Raw genomic sequence first — 17,374 nt, 5'->3', positions numbered from 1 at the left:
AGCGAGCGCCCTGAATGTTCCTCTCACTGTGATCTTTTTATTCCTCTTCTTCACCGGTTCCCTTTGTGCTGTGATTTTGATTTTGTTGGGTTGTTTTCGCCCCCTCTGCTCGGAATGATCTTCCCGGTCCCTGTCCGTGATTTGTTCCCGTCCTCTGTTCTCTTCCTGGCCGAGCCCGGTGACTGGCGGGGGGGGGGGGGGGGCTTGCTCGGTTGGAATAGTCCCGTGCCCTTTTCTGATGTCCCCCACGGTCCCCTCACCCCAGCCGACCTGTGCTCCCTCGCTTCCTTTCCCACCGGCGTGGGTGCTCAAAGCGATGTCACATGTGTGTGAGCCCCCCCCGGGGTAGGACATGCGTGGGGGGGGCCTGGGACCCGTGTCCTGTCCCTCTGGGCTGTCTCATGGGGATGTGACATTTGTGTGCTCCGGCTCGGAGGGCCGGGGACGCCCAACACACTCTGGAACTGCTCCCCAGCCCCTCCCGCCGCCCCTGCCCGCCGCCCTGCCCTTTATTCCATCCTGGCCACCGGAAGAACAAAAGGAAAAGAAAATAAAAATAAAGCAGGGCGCGAGTGGCTCACGCCTGCCATCCCAGCTACTCAGGAGGCTGAGATCTGAGGATCGCGGTTCAAAGCCAGCCCGGGCAGGAAAGTCCGGGAGACTCTGATCTCCAATAAAACACTAGAAAACCAGACGTGGCGCTGTGGCTCAAGTGGTAGAGCGCCCGCTGAGGGACAGCGCCCAGGCTCAGAGTTCAAGACCCACAGCCAACAAAAATAAATAGAAATTTAAAAGAAACATAAGCTACGACAGAGCAGACAGAGGCCGGCGCGGCCCCCGGGGGTCCAGAGTGTGTTGGCTTCCCCTCCCCCGCGCTGTCCCCGCTCTGTCTCTGATCCTGATCGGATCCGTCCGTCCCTCGCATCCTGTCCACGCACCGTCCTCACCCACCGCCCACCCCCCTTCTGCTGCCATTGTTCTGCGCCTCTCCCCCTCCCCTCTGCCCGCCCGCCCGCCCGCAGGGGGAACATTCCAAGGTCCTCTCCTTCCTCGCTCTGAGCAGGGATCCAACGCTGTACGAATCCCGTTGCTATCGGGGTCTGTCCAGTGCTATAGGGGTCCCATGCTCTACGGGTCTGTAGTTGCACTAAAGATGCACAGGAAGAGACTGACAAAGACCTCGGAATCAGGGCCGCAGAAAACGGTGGCCTTCTCTCTGGGTCACTGCCCTGGCCTTCCATCTCTTTGTCGGCCTTGATTCCTGAGTCTGGTTCCTGCTGCTTTTCTTTAGAAACCGCTTTGATCATTGTGCGTGTGCACACGCGCGCGCACACACACAGAGCCAACCACTGTCTTTATCTCCATATCCCATAAGGGAGCCTCAGAACCAACCCTTGAATCAGTAAGTTGATAAACTGGATGCAGCCCTGAGCTTGGTTTTGCCACATCTAAAGACATAGATACAGAAACCCACACCTGTATATCATATACTATTCACCCAGTGCCACAGAGGTGGTGCGGGGTGCTGGGAAGGGCCCCCATTCCACATAAAGCAGGAAGAAAGCCGAGTCTATGGTTACTGTGCCCCTTCCCCAGCTTGCCTCCCTTAGCAAGAGAAACAGCGTCTGCTTTCCTCTTTCTTTCTCTGTGTGACGCTAGCCAGGCCTGACAGTGAGTGGCCACGTCTTGCCCCAAGTTTCTCTCCCCTAAGTCACACACGGCACGCGACCCGGTTGGTACGGGGAACTCCACGGGGCGGGAGCAGTCAGGTGGGGAGGGGAGGAGGCCGTGGTGGCCGCCGGGCGGCAGGAGCTCCCGCAGGGCTGCGCGTGGAGAGGCCACCGGCGTCTCCGGACACAGGCGGGATCGTCGCTCTAGGGAGAGACGCTTCTCTGATTCGTTTATGGCACTGTAAAGTAGGGTAACACCTTAGGTAGCATGGTTTGGGGGTGTCGAGAAAGCCATGACCTTCAAGAATGCGGAGGAAGGGCTGGGAAGGTGGCTCAGTGGTAGAGCGCTTGCCTTGCATGCTCGAGGCCCTGGGTTCGATTCCTCAGCACCACATAAGAAAAAAGCCGGAAGTGGCGCTGTGGCTCAAGTGGTAGAGCGCTCGCCTTGAGCTGAAGAGCTGAGGGACAGCGCCCAGGCCCAGAGTTCAGGCCCCACGACCGACCAAAAAAAAAAAAAAGAATGCAGAGGAAATGAGGCTCTTTCCCTTTCTCTCTTGCTCTGCTTGACGGCGTCAGTGAACGGGTCTCCGCTTGGTCAGTCATTGCCTGGACTCGCGCCTCGTCCTGCTGACACAGGGAAGGGACCCCTGCGGGTGGGTCCCTCCCGCGGCAGTCAGCGCTAGCTAGAATTCGCCCTGGTTCCGTCCGGCTGATGCTCTTTGGATGGAAAGCGACGCGTCCGTCTCTTCGTAAGGATGGTGTCGGCTTTCCTTCTGGGCCACTGGAGAGGTGACTTTAATTAAATATGAGATAAATAGCCAGGCAAGACACAGCAGGAGCATAAAATCGTTCAGGAGAGAGTCAGGTAGAGGTGGCTTGTCCGTCCGGTTAAAATTGCAGTTATTGATCCTTGCCTGGCTCAAGTTTGGGTAAAAAGCGGTCCCGAAACCATTCAGATGAGAATTCAACTTTACCGAGAACTCTGCCTCCGACATTTTCCGGGAGATTCCATCACGGCTCACCCCTGTGTTGGCCGGACGCCGGAGCGCTAATCTCTGCATGGCGATTACACAATCCAGGGTTTTTCTGATTCTTGTCCAGCTACCTGGCTTTGTTTGCGCTTGCAGGGGGAAGTTTGGTCACGGTTTCAAAATTCCCTTTTTAAATGGAATTAGGCTACAAAGGAATCGGCTACTCTAGACCTGATTTTTTTTTTTTTAATGTGGCAATTTTGACAGGGGCCGGTAGCTTACACCTGTCATCCCAGCTACTCAGGAGGCTGAGATCTGAGGATCACGGTTCAAAGCCAGCCCGAGCAGGAAAGTCGGTGAGACTCTGATCTCCAATGAGCCGCCAGAAAACCAGAAGTGGCGCTGTGGCTCAGCCAGCCTTGAGCCAAAGAGCTCAGAGACAGCGCCCAGGCTCTGAGTTCAAGTCCCACGACCAATAACAACACACAGAAATTGGCCATTTTTTTTCTACATACCAGCAGGGACCTCAGCTAGTTTAGGACTCAATTACAGCCAGTTAGTCTCAGAGGGCTGTTCTGTACCCTTGGTCACGAGCCCCAACTTCAGGGCCGGCCGGCCAGTGCTAAGAGGGCAAGAAATCCCATTCGGGGTGTGAACGTGAGCCTGAAAGCGTTTTAACACCACAGTACTGAACCCCACCGCACGTGGGTTTGAAAGCTGGCCAGATCGCTCCCACCGAGCAAGGTCATTTCTTGCCTCCTATCAAGTCATACATAAGTGATTTTATGTATGGAGAAAATTACCGCCCTCACGACAGGAATGCGGAGAGAAAAATAGGCCTCGCTGCTCTGCCTGGCTCCAAAACTTGGGCTCCATGTTCTCGGCCATTTGCTCGGGAGCGAACGTTGCCACAAACAAAACGCGTTTCCAGAAGCATCTCCCGTGGAACCTCTAAGCTCAGGCGGACGGCATCTCTTTTCTGAAACGTGTGATATCCTTTGGACTTGGTGGTGGAATGGAGCAGTCTCAGACTTTAAAGGAAGGGGTGCTTTCTTGCGCGGGTATACGGTACCCCTGTAGCAAAGGTGCCTACTTCCTGGCAATTAACTGAATCAGGAAGAAAAAAGATACAAAGGATCAGAGGCAAGGACTACAAAGAGGTAGGATATTGGTTCCCTTTGTTCCAGACCCCTTTTGAGTGAGAATCCATCTTATTTTTGAGGGTTCGAGGGAGGAAAAAGAAAATCTCCTGGCAAACTTCTCAGAAATCAAGAATGGGAGCTACTGCGGCTGCAGCGGCGGCTGCTGGTGGTTTATGCAACACAACATTCTCAAAGATTTCAGTACAGGACTACTTTGTTGTTTGTCATCTGTGCCCCGCGCAGACGCAGTATCATTTTCACAACCGTCTCTTTAAAATACTAACTATAGAAATGGAGCCAATATCCATTGACATGTTAGAAGGGCCTGGATAAAGAGAGGGAGGTGGGGGTTATGACCCGTTATACTGTCATGTCAGAGTGTCGGGTTTTTTTTTTAATACTGATAGAAAACGGAATCATCTCCCAGTGTATTTCTCAAATTCAGTATGAGCCATGAGTCGGCTATGCATTCTAGGGATCTCTTGACTCCCTGAGACCTGTTCAAGAGGCTGCTGGTGACTTTCTCCATCACGGTATGAGAGCCAGTCTCTGATTGCACGCGCCCTCGAATGCTTAGAAATCCACAGGAGCCCGTGCCAGAGAAATGCAAAATTGAAAAAAAAAAAAAAAAAAAAAAAAAAACCTTTTAAAAAAGACGTTCATCCTATGAAAAACGTTTGTGCCAGGACGAGGGCTTGAACTCGGGGCCTGAGAACTTAGTTTTTGGTCTCCACTTGAGCCACAGCATCACTTCGGGTTGTCTGGTTGGAGAGAAGAGTCTCACGGACTTTCCTGCCCGGGCTGGCTTTGAACCTCTGCCCTCAGATCTCAGCCTCCTGAGTGGCTAGGGTTGGTTTGGTTTCTTTCTTCCCGTGCGCCATGTTTGGCAAACTCAGGCCTCGGGCCCCTCCTGCCTGCGTAGCAGCTGGTCTTGGGGGCAGGAGGGAGACTGTGATCCAAGGAAAGGGTGAGCAGGTCACGGCAGGTTCAGGGGGGAGCGGGGAGGCGGCCATCGCGGCCTGGGTAGGCTGGAAGAGGCTTCGCTGACACCGGCCACGAGGCCCCGTGGGAAGATGGCGGAAGGGACTGCCGGAGACGCGGGCGGGCAGGGGACACGGGAGGCCGAGCGTCTCCTCGTGTGGAGTCAGCGGTGGCACCGCGCGGTCGGTGCGGGGTGGTGTGCGGCGCCCGCCCTCAGGGTCTGTGTGGCTACGGATCGCTGCCGGAGCGCGGGCTCCGAAGGACTGAGGAGAATTATGCTGTGGTCAGTCAGGGGCCACGGGGAGGTGAGGGGGGAGGCCCCTCCGTGCAGGTCGGGGGTAGGAGGAGGGTGAGCACAAGCAGGCACGCGCAGGTGGGCCTTGAAGAAGTTGTACAAAGGCGGGCGCTACCGTTCGGCAATCTTGCTCCATGTCACCCCGTTCCCTTGTGCCCCCCCCGTCCCCGTGAGCCCCACCCCCATTCCCCCAGGGCCCTAGAATTGGTGAGGAGACACCGTCTGTGAGTTCTCCGTCCGTGCGTCTGTGCGCACTGGCACACGACCGCGCACGCGCTGACTTGTGCATTTGTAGATCCGTTCCAGCTCCCGCACACGAGCAGCACGTGGCCTCGGTCTCTCCAGAGGCCCCGTGCTAGACTCTCACCCCCGCGTTCCCCCCCATCCTCCCGTCTTTGGCACCAAAACACCCAGGATGACGGAGTTTTCTGACAGCTTAATGGAACTTTCTAGTTCCCCGGGGGACGAGGTTGGGTGCCATCTTCGTCACAGAACATCTGCCTCGTAACAACCAATCCAGCCAGCCTGTCTTCATCTGGATCTTGTGTCTTCTTCATCAGTAAACCGGGACGGGTCCGTTTCTAGTGTGGATCTGGGGCAACGACGGAAAAAATACTAATCATTCAACTCAAAACGTTCCTCCCCCGTGCCCCGGTCTCACAGAGGTCAGGTAAGGCTTGCTGAGAAGTGTTGCCTGGAGTTCAAGACCCACAACCAACACACACAGACACACACACACACAGACACACACACACACACACACACACACACACAGAGTTTTACTTGGCCAGCTTCCTTGTTTAACAGACAAACGCACTGACAGAAGGCGAAGTAGTGAAAATGGGTCGTTTTCCCCAGGAAAACCTCTCTGTGGTCAGCAGGACACAGGAGACCGGCCCCACCTCCCCAGGCCTCACTCAGAGCGAAGGACGCACAGCTTGGCTCCGCCAGGAGGGCAGTAGTTTAACCCTTGCTGTGAATCTCGCGGCGTGTGATGATCTCAGGGGGGCCCTGAAGTGAACCCCAGAGGGGCGTCCTGGGGAGCGTTCGTGGGTTGGGCTGCTCTTAGGTGTCCGAAAGCCAGTTACAAGGCAGGCTTGCACAGGTTTGCCATCGTTAGTTAATCCTTCTTACGTTGATGGCAGTCTACAGCTTGGAAGTTATCTGTGCAACGTGGTTCATTTTGGTTTTTTTTTTTTATCTTCAGTGGAGTCATAGGAATTCTCCCATTCCAATTATGTTTAAATTTCATGGAGACACGTGTGTGCGTGTGTATGATGTGTTCTTTTTCAAACCCAGTTACTTCTCACTGAACTCAGAGCCTCGTGAACCCTGTAGAACTCATGTAAGGAGCCGAGCCGGCCCAGCCAGCCGCTGCCAATGCCCCGAGCCGGCGGAGAGGGAGCTACAGGGCTGCAGCCTGCCCCGTGGCTAACCTTCCGGACGAATTAAAGCCTGTCGCGTCCCCTCTCTCCTAGCTGCTTGTTGAAATCCAGACGTAACAGGCGGCCGTGGACACACGGTCTGACATTTGCTAAGGTGACGCACACACCCACGAATGTCAAGGCCTCAGAGCATGCTGGGCCTTTGCCCGTCCGCTTACCTGCCCGCAGCTGGCCGGGGCGTGGTGTGGACTCCGTTCTCTCCCCGTCTCAGAGAAAGACCCTTCCCTGGTATCTTTTCCCTGGTGCAGTTGTGGAGAGGAGCGGGCAGGGGTCTGGCGTCCTGGGCATTGTCCGGTGGCCGTGGACAGGTTTTGAGGTACACCCCGTGCCTCCCGGTCAGGAGGGCCTCTCTGAGCTCAGCTCCCGCGAGCACCCTGGGACTCGAACCGTGACTGAGTCCGCTCGATCTAGGCCAGGCCTAGGAAGGGCTGGCCTCGGCCCTTCCTGACGCCCTGGTTACAAGATGAGGCCTAGCACCAAACCTTCTCTGCGACTCGGTGCCACCGGGCTACCAACTAAAGAGACCACACTCATTTGTCGGCAGCCTGGGTTGGTAAGGTGTTTCCCGTTCTCAGCCAGGTCAGGATCGGGGTCGTAGAGACCTGGATCGGAGACTGGACTCTAACAAAACCACCGCACTGTGAGCGTTAGAACCGCTCCGAGCTGAGGGTATTACGTAGCCCGGCTGTTAACATAAACAGGGCGGGGGAGAGTTTTTAAAAAGCAAGAAAGAAAACAGGCTGTTGTGGCTCACGCCTGTCATCCCAGCTACTCAGGAGGCTGAGATCTGAGGATCGCGGTTCGAAGCCAGCCTGGGCAGGAACGTCCACGAGATGCTTCTTGCCAAGGAGCCACCAAGAAGCCGGAAGTGGCGCTGTGGCTCACGTGGTGGTGGTGGAGCGCTTGCCTGGAGCTGAAGAGCTCAGGGCCCGTGCTTTGGGCCCTGAGTTCGAGCCCCGGGTCCGTTATCTCTGGGATTACAGGGGTGTTCAGTGGGGGGAGGGGGGCGGTGACGTGTGTGTGGCTCCATGGTTCACGCTGCCCTGTGGGGTTGTGGCCCTGGCAGGGAAGTTTGGAAAGCCAAGGAGAACGGGATGGTAGATGGCATGTGCCCAGGCCATCCTGAGCTGGAGGAGATCACGGGTGTGTCTTACCATGAGACCAAATCCAGTTTCTCTCTCCAGGCCGCAGAGCTGTGGGCATGTGCTGACACCCTTAGTCAGGGCCCAGGGCGGGTGAGAGGCCCGAGCGCGGCTGACCCCTCTCCAGTCCCCTGCACGATTGGAATTGGGGGGTAGGCCAGGGGGGCAGGGGGGATCTAGTGTCAGCTGCAGTGGATTTGACGGGGTCTGTGTTGTTTCATCGTTGGAGAGGGCGGACGCGAGGCACTGGAGGTCATGTATACAGTAGGAGGGTGTTCGTGCTCAAAACAACAGCGACAAGAATAATAATAACGTCAGAACCGTGCTGGTTGATACTTATTGATACTAACTGATCATGATTGATCATTCTTACTTTGAATTACATGTTGGGGGAGGAGGGTTTTTAGCGTCTTTCCAGTGCTGAATACTGAGAATATTCCCAACAAGAGCAGAACCTCTCTTCTCCTCGACTCTGCCCATTTAGGTCACGGTGGGCCGGGAAGTCTCTCGGCCGCCGTGGGGCTGGCTTCCTGCTCTAGGAAGGCAGGGAGGGTAACCATCCGGGGCCTCGTGGCCGGTGAGAGGTAGCCGGTGGTTAGTGAATCGATCGACGCAGACATCTTTCAGATACTCTTTTCATTACCCACGTTCGATCGGTGAGCTCACAGGGCCAGGGTGTGAGAGAGAGGGGCCTTGCAACCCCACCCCACCCCTGGGCTGGGCAGGGAGGCCCCTCCACGAGCCCCCCCTCAACAGGGGCCAAGCAGGGGGGTGAAGCGCCCTTCCCCTCCTAGATTGGCTGGTGCTCCGGTACCCACGCACAGCCGTCCGATTGTCTGATTCCACCCCAGCCTTCTGCGCTCACAAATAACCTGTTTTCCTCCCCTGCCTTCCTCCCAACGATCCCAGAGCCAGTGTCTCTCCTTCTGGCTTCGAGCCCATCCCCGCGTGCCCGCGTGGTTTTCTCTCGATTCGTGGGATGGATGCCGGTCTGTAAACGCCAGGAGGGGACGGGAGGTAATTCCTGCGAGCAAAGGTTACCATCCCCGGGGCGTGACCAGAACCCACCGAGCTCGGACATAGTCGCCACTCCTCCGTTCCACGGCCGAGCACGGGGACGGCAGGGTTATCAACACGAGAGAGCGCGCGCGGTGTCTGCCGTCGGGATCTGAGGGGAGCCATGGCTCCGCAGAGAACGGAGCTGCTGTTAGCTCGACATTTTTCTGGTTCTACTGTGTAAACAATCTCTGCATGGAGGCCCTTCCTGGCAGTTCACACACACACACACACACACACACACACACACACAAATGCACGCACATGCTCTCTCCAGTGGCTTCTACCACGTCTGGGCCTGACGAGGCTTGGAGCAGGAGGGGGGACCTGGCTACCTCCCTCTCTTGGGAGAAGAGGAGCCAATGGGACGGCCCGGGAGCAGTTATATGCCCGCCCCCTCTGGATCTTTCCGTCGGCCCCTGGCTTGTTGTTGCTTTTGGGGGGAAATCTTCAGGCTTTCAAAAGCGCTGTGTGATCGTCTACCCCGCGTGGGTTGCTCCTGTGTGCTTTCATTCGACTCTTCTAAAGGCAGGAAGATTGTGTTACTATTAACTTTAACTGTCATGTGTGGTCGGCTGTCATTATGTTAATAATAAGGCCCAGAGCTGTTAAGTTGTGTGTCAAAGGGCCTCCCGGCCTGCTGGAGGGAAACTGAGGCTTTCTTTGACCTGGTCTCTCCTGTGGCTCCTGTGGCCAAGCAAGCCCTCGGCCCCACAGCCTGGCCAGGCCACGAAGCCGATGGATCGTGTCTCTCCAGGGCTCCTTGGCCTCGTTCGGGGCATGAGCAGAGGACTTTACTTTCCCAAGCTCGCAGTCGCCTTATTTTCAACCACGTTTTCAGTTTAATCTCCGAGTTTTCATTTGGGGGGGGGCAGGGGGAAAGCCACGCCCCCCTCCCCCACCCCCGCCACACGCACCCTAGCATCTAAAAGAGGAAGAGATGCAGAAAGGGTTTTAAGGGCAGTATTTGCATAACAAAATCAAATGAACAAAAACAGAGCCAGTTAGAGACACCATTTTGCCTGGAAAGCTCAGCTCCTGCTTGTGAACAACCAGAAACCGGAACCCAAATGTCAGGCGCTAAAAAACCGTCCCGGTGCTTTGTGTGCATCTGAGGTCACCAGGGCAGGGGCATGAGAGGAAGGGGAAGGCGCGACGGACATGTGTGAAGAGTTCCCACACCGAACTGCGGGTGCCCCGTTTGTGCACAGGGGTCTCCTCCCTTCGGTTCACTGCGCCACGGAAGCCCGTGAAGGCCACGGCGGAGGAAGGAAGTTAACCGGAGCTGCGCGTGGTTTAAGGCTGAGTGAAGGGTGGATTTTTGCAGGAGCTGAGGTGGCCAGGGGCCGGCGGCCACGTCCCCCTTCACGGGCACGTGTGTGCGGCCAAATCACACACACACACATGCACACACACACGTACCATGCACTCCACCCAGATGCAAGTGAGTAGGATTCGTCACTGCACATCTCTAGAACCAAGACCGTAATTCCCTTGGGCTCGCCCTGGAGCTAGTTTGGCCCCACTCACAGCCCACAGTGGACAGGCTACCGGCCACCGCCCGTCGTCCTGTCCCTGGTCCTCAAAATCGCCTCAATATCCTTCCCCCAACTACCATGGGAGAGAGGGGATGCGGGGTTAATAAACGGAGTGAGCACACTTGCTGCGTCCCCCACCAAAGGGACAGGGCAGCGTACGCAGGAGAACGCGAAGGTCAAAGGCACACAGCGTCCTCTTCCAAGCCGAGAAGACGGAGCAGCCCCAGTGACCCTGGAAATTCAGGACAGGCCAGGCTGACCTTCCCAAGCCTGGCAAGAGAAGCATTGTCAATTCAGGAGAGACGAAGACCTCAGGAAGGAGGCTGTGCACATTTACGGGAAAAGAAATAGGGCAGAGGAAAGAGCACACGGAAGACGGCCTGCCAGACCTCGCCGCCATCCTGACCTCAAGATCCATAGAATTGGGGCCCTCGAAGATGGCTTTCTGGTTGTTGAGTCTCCTAAAGGGTTGGGGTCCCAAAGGACCCCGTCAACATACCCTTTTGTCATGAAAAGCTTTCCTTCCTTACTACCCACTATTGGGTGTGGGGTTCTGGCTGACGTTAGACCCGCCCGAGAAACCACCAAGCCACTGCGCGAAGTTAAAATTCCTCCTGGTCACAGGTGCATACTTGAACGCAGTTCCGTGACGGTGGTTAAAAAAAGAACATTCAATAGACCCAACTCGCAATCCGCACCGGAGGGAGAGAAACAAAATCAGCTGGTATTTTAACGTAGCAAGGAAGTGCAGAGGTTAGAGGTTTTCGTGAGCGCATCCACGCGGTGAGGAGGGATTTGGATGCAAGGCATCCCTCCCCCACCTCCACCTTTGGGGGAGCTCTGACAGGAAAAAGGTGGGAATTATAACCGACTTTCTTTACTGCCTCCACCGCCACCCCCGCCCAGACTCAGTTTCCCAAAGCTCGTGAAGGTTAGTCTGGGATCGTGGGTGTCTCATACCCAGAGTCCTTTGCCTCGAGATCGCCATGTTTCTACCCATTTCCCTGGGAAGATCAGCCCCTGGCAGCCAAGTGTGAAGCCAGGAAAGGAAAGCCAAAACTTGAGCCCACGGGCAAGAGGGCTGGAGAAGAGCCAGAAGGTTTTCCTGAAGTCCACTCCATCCTAATTCTGCGCTGCCCACAGTTGCCTGTAAAGCACATCACACGTCATCTCAGAGAAAGGTGGGGGGAAGGCGTGCGTTTGCCGTCCCGTGAGCGTGTCTGGAGTGGTCAGTGTGTTTGTGGTGTCTCCGACCCACGCAAGTCCTTTCCCTCTCAAGGGGGAGGAACACAGGAGTTTGGGATTTCACCGTATTTCGTTTGTGTTCTTCCTAGCTATGCACCTCAAGCACTTATGCTCAGACCACTGGGATGGGGAATCTCTCTTGGTTCCCATTTGAGTGGTGGCTCAGCTCCGTGGCTGATGAAAAGCAACTTCAGAAACTTAGTTCAGGGCTGGGAAGGTGGCTCAGTGGTAGAGCGCTTGCCTCCCACGCATCAGGCTCTGGGTTCAATTCCTCAGCACCACCTAAGTAGAAAAACCCCAAAGTGGCACCGTGGCTCAAGTGGTAGAGCGCTCGCCTTGAGCTGAAGAGCTGAGGGGCAGCGCCCAGGCCCAGAGTTCAAGCCCCATAACCAACAAAAAAAAAAAAGAAAAGAAACTTGGTTCATGTTCCATATGTATGGTGGAAGATGGGTGGTCACATTGTTCTTCCCAAATTGGAGAGGCTGGCTCTGCTGGGGAATCCCATAGCCGGGAATCCTGAGGCCTGAGGCTTCTCCAAGCAGCTGCAGGGACCCAAATAGCCTCCCCCTCCCTCTTCCCCCCACTAAATAACCTTAGGACTTATTCATTCAAAGATAGGGCCCATTTATGTGAACCGAGTGGGAGCGGTTCTTTTCTGATGCAAAGTACGCATAAACATGGTGACGAGGGTCTTTATTTACTGACATCCCTCTCTGCTTAGGGACCTCCAGGTCAGGGGAAAGTTCCCTCGCACACAGACCCCCGCGGGGAGCCTGGCTTGTTGAGCGATTTGTTCCTTTAACACGCAGAAAATTGGGGCCTCTCTGCCTCCAAACAACTCTCCACCCCCCACCCCACCCCCAGGGCTCTGGGGAAGGGGTTGGAGAGGGAAGGGGAGATGCTGTGGGAAGGCCCCCCGGCCTCGCCTCCTGTGTTCTGTGCGAGAAGTTGCTGGAGCCAGGCAAAGCTCAAAGTTGGCCCTTGGATGGATTGGCTTTGGTTTGGGACCTACCTGGAAGGGTGTGATTGGGAGTGAGGGATGGGGGGGGGTCCTAGGTCTGGTGGGGCAAGCAGGGTGCCCCGAAGTCGAGGTGGTAAAAGGTGCGCCTTCTGTGCCCCTTAAGCCCTGTACACCCCGTGAGCCCCAGGCCTCACGTACCCTGCGCCCCATGCGCCCTCTGCTCCGTGGGCCTTGTGCGCCCCAGGCTCTCACGTGCCCCAGGACCCCCATATACCCTGCGCCCCAGATCCCCCGCGTGCCCCAGACCCCCACACGCCCCAGACCGCCCCCCTGCGCGCCCCAGATCCCCTGTGTGCCCCGGGACCCCCGTGCGCCCCTGGACCCCCATGCACCCTGTACCCCAGACCTCCCCGCGTGCCCCAGACCCCTCTGTGCGCTCTAGGCCCCCCGCGCCTCCCAGGACTCCTGTGTGCCCCAGACCCCTCTGTGCTCCCTAGGCCCCCCATGCGCCCCAGACCCCCGCGCACCCCAGACTCCCCATGCGCCCCAGACCCCCGCGCACCCCAGACCCCCGTGCACCCTGCGCCCTAGGACCCCCGCGCACCCCAGACTCCCGTGCACCCTGCACACCAGACCCCCGCGTGCCCCAGACCCCCGTGCACCCCAGACTCCCCATATGCACCAGACCCCCGTGCGCCCCAGACCCCCGCGCGCCCCAGACCCCCGTGCGCCCCAGACTCCCCATGCGCCCCAGACCCCCGCGCGCCCCAGACTCCCCATGCGCACCAGACCCCCGCGCGCCCCAGACTCCCCATGCGCCCCAGACCCCCGCGCGCCCCAGACCCCCGCGCGCCCCAGACCCCCGCGCGCCCCAGACCCCCGCGCGCCCCAGGACCCCTGCCCCCCCCCAGCATAACCCGTGTCCCTGTCTTGCAGGCGTGATCCGGGAGAGCTATCTCAAGGGCCACGACCAGCTGGTGCCCGTGACGCTGCTGGCCATGGCGGTGATCCTGGCGTTCGCCACGGGCGCCGTGTTCTCGGGCATCGCCGTGTACTGCGTGTGCGACCACCGGCGCAAGGACGCGGCGGGCGGCGCGGCGCGCAGGGACAAGGACAAGGACGCGGCGGGCGCGCGCCGCGGCTCGGCGGGCAGCGTGGCCAAGCTGGGCGGCCTGTTCCTCAACGACGCGCCGCCCGCCAAGGAGCCCAAGGCCGAGGCCGTGCTGGCGCCGCTGATGCCCAACGGCGGCGCGGCCAAGGCGCACGCGCACGCGCCGCCGGACCTGGGCGCGCTGCCCACGCCCGAGTCCACGCCCACGCTGCCGCGCACGCGCAAGCCGGGCCGCGCGGGCCGCGAGTGGGAGCGCGGGCTCCGCGCCAAGGACCTGGGGCCGCCCGCCGAGCCGGGCGCGCCGCCCGACGGCCCGCCGCCCAAGGTCCCGCAGCGCGAGGCCTCGCTGGGCCCGCGCCTGGACGCGCCGCACCCGGCCTACGGCCTCGACTTCGCCGCCGCCGCCGCGCGGGGCTACCCCACGAACTCGCTGCCCCGGCCGCACGCCGCCACCCTCAAGCGGAACAACACCAACTCCTCCAACTCCTCGCGCCTGGCCCGCCACCACAGCTTCGGGGCCGACCAGCCGCCGCCCGCCCCGCAGCGGGTGGACTCCATCCCCGCGCGCGCCCCGAGCCGGCCCGGCCCGCAGCGCGCGCCCTCGCTCAAGCCCGACGTGCCCCCCAAGCCCGCCTTCGCGCCCCTGTCCTCCGCCATCAAGCCCGGCGACGCCTGCACATAATCCGAGGGCGGAGGCCGGGTGACCCGCACCGGGGGGGGGGGGGGACCCCCACGCGCGCCAGGACGCGCGCACCGCGGGGCCTTGGAGACGCGGGGCGCACGCGTGCGCGCCAGGGCGCAGGGGGTGGGGAGAGGCCTGGAACCGCGGGGTGCACCTCCACCCCCCGCACACACACACCCCCCCCACTGTCCCGCACACCCCACCCCTCCCCGGGACATCACCACCACCACCGCCCGCCACGGGAGCCGCGCGCCCCGCGGCCCCCAGGCCCCGCCGCCGACCCCCAGGACTGCGGGGTTCTGTTGTTTTGTGGGGGAGGGGGGTCGTTTGGTTGTTTTGTTTTTTTCTTGTTTTGTTTTTTTTTTTTAAATCATGACCATTAAAAAGAGGGGGAAAAAAAAAGAAAAGAAAAATGGAGTCACTGACAGTTCTAACGCCAGACGCTAACCCCGGCCGGGAAGTGGACTGCGCCCAGCCCAGGGCCTCGCCCGCCAGTGTTAATGCAGCCCAGTGTCTGTGAACACACGCCCGCGTGCACACACACACACACACACACACCCACACCAGGCGGGGTGAACGCGTGTCCCCGGCCTCTGCCCCTCCTGCGCCCTTAATCAAGTAACGTGTTGTTAACGCGAGTAACTATTTATTGTTCGCTTGTCTTTTTCTTTTTTTCTCTTTTCTTGCTTTTTTTCTTTTGTCCTTAAAGAAGATTCCTCCTCATCATGGGACACAGCTCTCCAGAGGCCACTGAAACTTTCAAGCAAAACACACACACACACACACACACACACAACTATTTAACGTGAAATCCCTTAACTGGAATAATTGAGTTTTCTTTATTTTTACAATAAATTTCACTGAATAAAATACGTTGGAGCTGGAATTCCGAGCTTTGTGGGGGGCGCGGGGGGGGGGGGGTGATAGGGAGTCCGCCAGTCCCTGGGCCCGGCCCGTCTCTCACTTGAGTCTGACTTGGAAAAATTAAAAAATCAGTTGAAAAGCAAACCAGGAGAGAAGCTTCTAGAATGGCATCCAGCCGTGGCTTTTGTCAGTGGTCCTTTGCTTTCTGGGGAAGGCACCGACAGGAGGGAGGTACACACACACCCTTGAACTTCATTTCATCCCCCACCCCAGCCTGGCGTGGAAGTTACCAGAAAGAACTTGCCCACCGCAGTGTGGGCTCACAAACGTGCATGTGGCACCGGCGCACGCAGCGGCTCCATCCGTCAATAGCCTGTTTTCCCGCGTGTAAATCTGTGCCTGAACACCTTGAGTTGTGTGCACGTGTGAACTGTCCCGAGCAGCAGCCTCGGTTTCCTTCCTTTGGGGAGAAGCAGCAGCGCAGGTTTTTATTTAACCCTTCCTTCTCCCCCGCCTTCCCGGAAACTGGAGTCACGTGCACAAAGGAGGAAGATGGGTGACGGGCTCAAGCCCCTGCACCGCGGTACCACATGCGCCCCACCCCCAATTCCCAGATCCCCGCTCGGACCGGCCTTTGGCTATGCAGCCCAGCGGCCTGGGTGCCCCTGCGCGCTCAGGCCATTTCAGTACAGTGCCAGCTTCCCCATGGGGGGGGGCCGGCCCCCGTTCCCCGGCTGGCAGTACCCAGGGAGAAGACACGGGGAGGCAGGCCAGGCAGCCGGGTCCCCCTTGGAATCCAAGACCACAATGGATGTTACAGAAACCACGGCCCAAAGCAAAACAACAGCAACGGATTTAAGTTTCTTGATGGTTTTGTCGCTGTAGGGGTCACGGGGAGGGGGGCAGGGCGGGGGGGCAGGGCCGGGGGGGGGGGGGACAGGGGAGGGGACGGGGCAGGAAGGCCTGTTCATGTGCTCCAGCACACGGAAACCACCTCTGTTTACCAAGAACACAACTGCCGACATTATAAACCACAATGTTGGGGGGGGGGGAGGTAAGAAAAAGGAATTAAGTTAACTGAGGTATCAGGTGGTCTCCTTTGTCTGTTCATTGATCTTTTGGTTTAGAAAGCCAACAGGAACTTCACCGGAGGACCTGCCGAGAACAACCATGAAGGTCACTTTGACTCACATGTGGATGGGGTGCCAGCCCTCTTCCCAGAATGCTTTGCTGATTGGCCCTGGGGCGGGGGGGCAGGTTTTGTTAGTTGGTCGTGGGGCCTGAACTCTGGGCCTGGGCGCTGTCCCTCAGCTCTTCAGCTCAAGGCGAGCGCTCTACCACTTGAGCCACAGCGCCACTTCCGGTTTTCTGAGTGGTTTATGGGAGATCAGAGTCTCACAGCCTTTCCTGCCCGGGCTGGCTTTGAATCTGGATCCTCAGATCTCAGCCTCCTGAGCAGCTGGATGACAGGCGTGAGCCACCGGCGCCCGGCTTGTTTTTGTTTTTTGAATGTCATCCGTGTCCACAGCCTGTGAGCCCCCCTACCCTGAAACCATGAGGCCTTTTCTCCAGAGGGACTTTTTCTGTCGGACCTCCTTGCCCCCCCAAATGAAGAAATGAGGGTACCTTCTCCTGCATTCCGGCACGTATGGGTGGGGTGGCATCCACTGGACACTTGCCCAAGGCCTAGTGTCTGTGTCAGACCCCACCCTGCCCCCTCCTGCCAGGTAACCACACACACACATCCTGCAGTGTGTCCTCCAGCATCCCAGTGTCCCTTCTGCGCCCACCGGCCTGTGCCTTCATTCCCCGCCCCCGCTAGACCCTGCAGGGGCCCCTAACGCGGACTCCTATTGGTCGCCAAGTTGTAAAGCTATTGTGACGTCAGCAGCTTTCCTCTGGTCTCCACCCCCCACGCCTCCCATTCTCCACTTGCTGTGCGTGGTGCACAAAGGAAACAGAAAAAAAGGAGCAAAAATGCCGAGAAGCAAGGGAAAGGCTCTGACAGGGAGTCAGCAAACCCCACGGCTGAACATCACCGCGATGTCCTTGGATACGTTCCTTTACCTTTGGTCCAAGCCCTGGGGTTACTCCCCCCTCCGTCTCTAGTGGTGCCCGCCCTCCCACACCCAGCCCGGAGTGGGGTTTTAGTAGAAGCCACACCTGTAATGAAAATGCAGGAGCACACACACACACACACACACACACACACACGCACGCACGCACGCACGCACCGACTCCCGGTGGCTTTATGACTTCTCTTTGTATGGG

General features: G+C 58.3%; 1 protein-coding gene and 1 long non-coding RNA gene across 4 annotated transcripts in view; one reads left to right on the top strand and one right to left on the bottom strand.

Annotated features, from left to right (window-relative positions):
* The window catches only part of Sema6a (semaphorin 6A), a 99,351-nt gene extending 84,239 nt beyond the window's left edge, over window positions 1-15,112 (top strand). For all 3 annotated transcript variants that reach the window (XM_070031526.1, XM_070031527.1, XM_070031525.1), the window contains one exon: window positions 13,383-15,112. In XM_070031526.1, the coding sequence (XP_069887627.1) occupies window positions 13,383-14,239 (857 nt within the window). In that variant the 3' untranslated portion in view covers window positions 14,240-15,112. The remainder of the gene's footprint in view (window positions 1-13,382) is intronic.
* Window positions 15,113-16,123: 1,011 nt separating this feature from the next.
* LOC138833140 (uncharacterized) lies at window positions 16,124-16,908 on the bottom strand. The gene is made up of 2 exons (XR_011373814.1): window positions 16,730-16,908; window positions 16,124-16,258 (listed from the first exon to the last, which is right to left on the bottom strand). It is a non-coding gene; the product is annotated as an uncharacterized lncRNA (long non-coding RNA).
* Window positions 16,909-17,374: the final 466 nt, after the last annotated feature.

This window comes from Dipodomys merriami, unplaced genomic scaffold (genome assembly GCF_024711535.1).
Source record: "Dipodomys merriami isolate MVZ:Mamm:240054 unplaced genomic scaffold, mDipMer1.0.p SCAF_201, whole genome shotgun sequence".
Classification (NCBI taxonomy): domain Eukaryota; kingdom Metazoa; phylum Chordata; class Mammalia; order Rodentia; family Heteromyidae; genus Dipodomys; species Dipodomys merriami.
The sequence above is the reverse complement of the archived record's forward strand: the minus strand, read 5'-3'. Positions and strand labels throughout refer to the sequence as shown.